General features: G+C 47.7%; 1 protein-coding gene across 1 annotated transcript in view; it reads right to left on the minus strand.

Moving 5' to 3' along the window:
- CXCL12 (chemokine (C-X-C motif) ligand 12) overlaps positions 1-952 on the minus strand; it is a 44,114-nt gene extending 43,162 nt beyond the window's left edge. The window contains exon 1 of the mRNA XM_006761422.1: positions 868-952. Coding sequence (XP_006761485.1) covers positions 868-952 — 85 coding nt within the window. The remainder of the gene's footprint in view (positions 1-867) is intronic.
- Positions 953-3,642: the final 2,690 nt, after the last annotated feature.

Below are 3,642 nucleotides of genomic sequence, written 5' to 3' on the forward strand. Positions count from 1 at the left end.
AGTGCTAACCAAATACTGTCACCCTATGGGGTTAAGGTGGCACCATGAGAACCTAGGAAGGGTGTGTGTGTGTGTGTGTGCCTGTGTGGAGTGAGGGGCGGTCCTCCCTTCCTGGACAGCACACGTACACTCTCAGTGAACACAGGTGGGTGCAGAGCCAGCCGGTGGGCCTAAAGCCAGCTCTCCTGCTCTAACTGCTGGTGAGGCTCGTGGGACTATACTAACAAACACCTCTACAATCTCAACTTTAAAAGAAGACATTGTTAATTACGGACTCCAAGGGAGGCATCTGAGAGTGCAAAGTGCTATCATATTGGGGCCAGGAGGAAGGGGTCCAGGGATCTGATTCCCTAAATGCACAATTAGGTTTTCCATCTGTGGGTCTACACAAAGTGGGGACATACACTGGGAGGCAGCAGGAGTCCTTGGAGTTGCATGATTTTAATGGTGCATTTCCCTTGCTCCTATTCTGGTCCCTGGGGTCTTTACAGGCCTGCAATGCTGCCTGCCACCTACTGGCATTTACAAAAACATCTGCATCTTTTGAAAATTATCTGGCTGGTCATCCAGCCTCACACCAGACTCCAATTCCCTCTATTTACTGTGTGTAGGTTTCTAGGTGGAGAACACTAAGAAGACAGAATTGTTTTTATATATAAAACTAAATTCAAGCCAGTAATTGTTCATCAGAAAATTGGAAGAAAAATGCAGAGCTGAAGGTCACTGTCAGGCAGTTTTCCTGGGCTATCTCACCTGGTGTCTGGACTGTGAGCTTCTCTTGGTCAGCTGATGGGAACACCATCAGCCCAGTTTCAGGAAGAGCAGGGGACATGGAACAGCAAGGAGCTAAACAAAGCACTCCCTCACCTGCCTGCTCCATGGTAACCATGCCCACAATTAGGATCCCCTGCTCTTTTAGAAGACACAGATGGCTCTTGTACGCTTTGACCATTAGTCGTCCCAAAGTGGCAGACAAAGGAGCACCGCACCAGATTGGCTTTCCACAGGTGAGTTTATCTGCTTGGTTGCCCAGGTAAGACTGCTATTGTCTATAGTAAAACTATCGTCTAGAAATGCTTTCTACATGCATACTTGCCTATGTCATTAGATTTGGTCTGATACAAGGATTAAAAAAATAGACACGTGATTATTGACAGGAAGTTGCACACTGATTTGGGGGAGGAGAGGGCCAGTGTTTGGACCAGCTGACCATGCAGGCTAGTCAGGAAAAGGGACACTTCTGCCTTAGCCATGCCAGGTTAGTCAGAGAAGCAAGGGGAGGCATTTTTGGACTCTCCAGCAGGGCCTGAGTCTAAGTCCACCCGTCACTTCCTCCACCACAGGCAAATCCAGGGTCTCTGGAAAGCACTCCGCAGACTGGTTTCAGGGTCCACAGCTCAACACCCCTTCCCAGAGCCCAGCAGGCCTGTCTCTCTGACCACAGCAACATCTGTGCTTCAGGCCCTGCTTCCTCTCTATGCCTTTCTTTTGTTCCTCTGAGTCTGTCTCTGGACATTCTTTCTTGGGGGCCGATGATATAAACTTTTCCCCTGAAAACATGAAGCTCCATAATTGCCCATCTTTGACAGTCACCTTGGCAGCTCTCGGGACCTTCTGCTTTAAGATTTGCCATCTAGATGGAGGCACCCGTGTTTCTATGGGCCCTTTCCCATGAGAGCCAGCCAGGCCCCAGGTCCCTGCATCATATTTATTGAGAATTCCTTGCACGGAGTAGCAACAACATAGGCCTGTCCTTCTCTTGCCAGGCATTTTCTAGACCTGTCGAGAATGATTCTGCCCCTTTCTTTGCCCCTTGCTGGAATATACACAGAAACATGCATTTGTGTACTAGTAAGTTACCACTTCTCAATGCCTTTCAGGAAGAGGACATCCAACAGAGAAAGTTAGGATGCGGAGAATAAAAGCAATCCAGCACTCGAAGGGAGAGGGGTGAAGGGCCGTAGGAGAGTTCTACAGCCAAGGAACAATAACTGCTTGTGTGGATCCCAAGAAGAAAGATTCATTTGATGTGAACCCTGAGGAGGAATTTATCTGCCCTGATGAACTCCCTGTGGTAAAGTGAGGGCCCACATTTTATGATAGTAAGAGTCTAGCAGCCCTTTGCTGATGGGTGCCTCCTGCACGCTACCCCTGGAAGAACCCCAGACTGAACTCTCTGCTTCCCCCACTACGCCCTGCGGATTTACGCTGTCTGAGCCAACAACTGCAGGGAATCCCTGGTTTTGTCTTTCGTCTTTTGAATAAAGGACTGAGACCTGCTCTGTCCAATCAGAAATGCACAGTTTGCATCTTTGTTTGCATCTATACTGACCAATCAGACTCACGATTCAAATCTTTCATGTATATAAAATGTCAAGTTTCACTATAAAAGGTGGCCTCCCCTTTGTCTCGATACATTAGAATTTAGGTTGCTACCCCCGCCCATCTCCTGAACTGCAGCTCCTTTGGGGCAAATAAATGCTTTTAAGTCTTTATTACAGTCTAAAATCCACCTAGGTTTACATATGCTTCCTGATATGTGAACAGTAAATCACACAGCTTCCGATGAGTCCAGCCTTGTGGGCCTTCGTGGCCTCTGCGATCCTGAACGGCTGTGGGGAGGGAGCTTCAGAGGCAGGAGAACCCCGGCTCCATCCAATGCTTCAGTCAAGTCCAACTGCGTCATTCACGCGCACAGCAAACCCTGGTTCAGTGTCTGCAAACAGACATTGAAGTTTCACATTAGCAAGTTTCGTAGTTCTTGTCTGAGTTTCAAAATCTAAGTCATTATAAGGTTTAGAGCAGTGGTTCTCAGCCTTCTGGCCCTTTAAATACAGTTCTTCATGTTGTGACCCAATCATAAAATTATTTTCGTTGCTACTTCATAACTGTAATGTTGCTATTGTTATGAATCGTCATGTAAATATCTGATGTGCAGGATGGTCTTAGGCGACCCCTGTGAAAGGGTCGTTCAACCGCCAAAGGGGTCGCGACCCACAGGTTGAGAACCGCTGGTTTAGAGAAAGGGGTGTTTTCCGTCCCTGATGAACACTCCTCAGTCCTTCTTGTATCGTCACATCCATAAGCCACAGTGAGGGTGACTGCAGGAGGATTTGTGTGAGCCACCCACACAGCCTGTGGGGAGCGAACAAGAAGAGGCCCTTCCTTGGGACACGGCCAGTTTGTAAACCAAATCCTGGGGCGCACTCGTGTTTAATGTGGCATTCCCACTGTCCCTGTGAGACACCAGGCTGGTTTTCACTCTGAGTCATTTATTAAGCCAATTACAACTTTACACAGGGGTTTGTGCATCTTTATTTTCTTTTTATTCAGAGGTTCACAATCAGACTTTCGGGATATGACAGGGGTGCTCATAAAAGCATATAAGTCAAAGGCCACAGTCTCTTTCCTTCTGAGCTGCTGGGGCCAGCTCTCCAGCCACTGCTCATTGCTCATTCATTTGTTCATCCATTTATCTGTTCACCCATTCATCCATTCATCCATTCCACAAGCATGACGGAGAGTCTACCTCATATGGACCCAGCAACAGGCATATATAGGAGTTGATGCCTGCCCATCAGATGCTCCCAACAGAATGGACAGAAGCTTAGTCGACAGACTACCCATAATGCAGTGGTAAGT

Source organism: Myotis davidii, unplaced genomic scaffold (genome assembly GCF_000327345.1).
Source record: "Myotis davidii unplaced genomic scaffold, ASM32734v1 scaffold618, whole genome shotgun sequence".
Lineage (NCBI taxonomy): Eukaryota > Metazoa > Chordata > Mammalia > Chiroptera > Vespertilionidae > Myotis > Myotis davidii.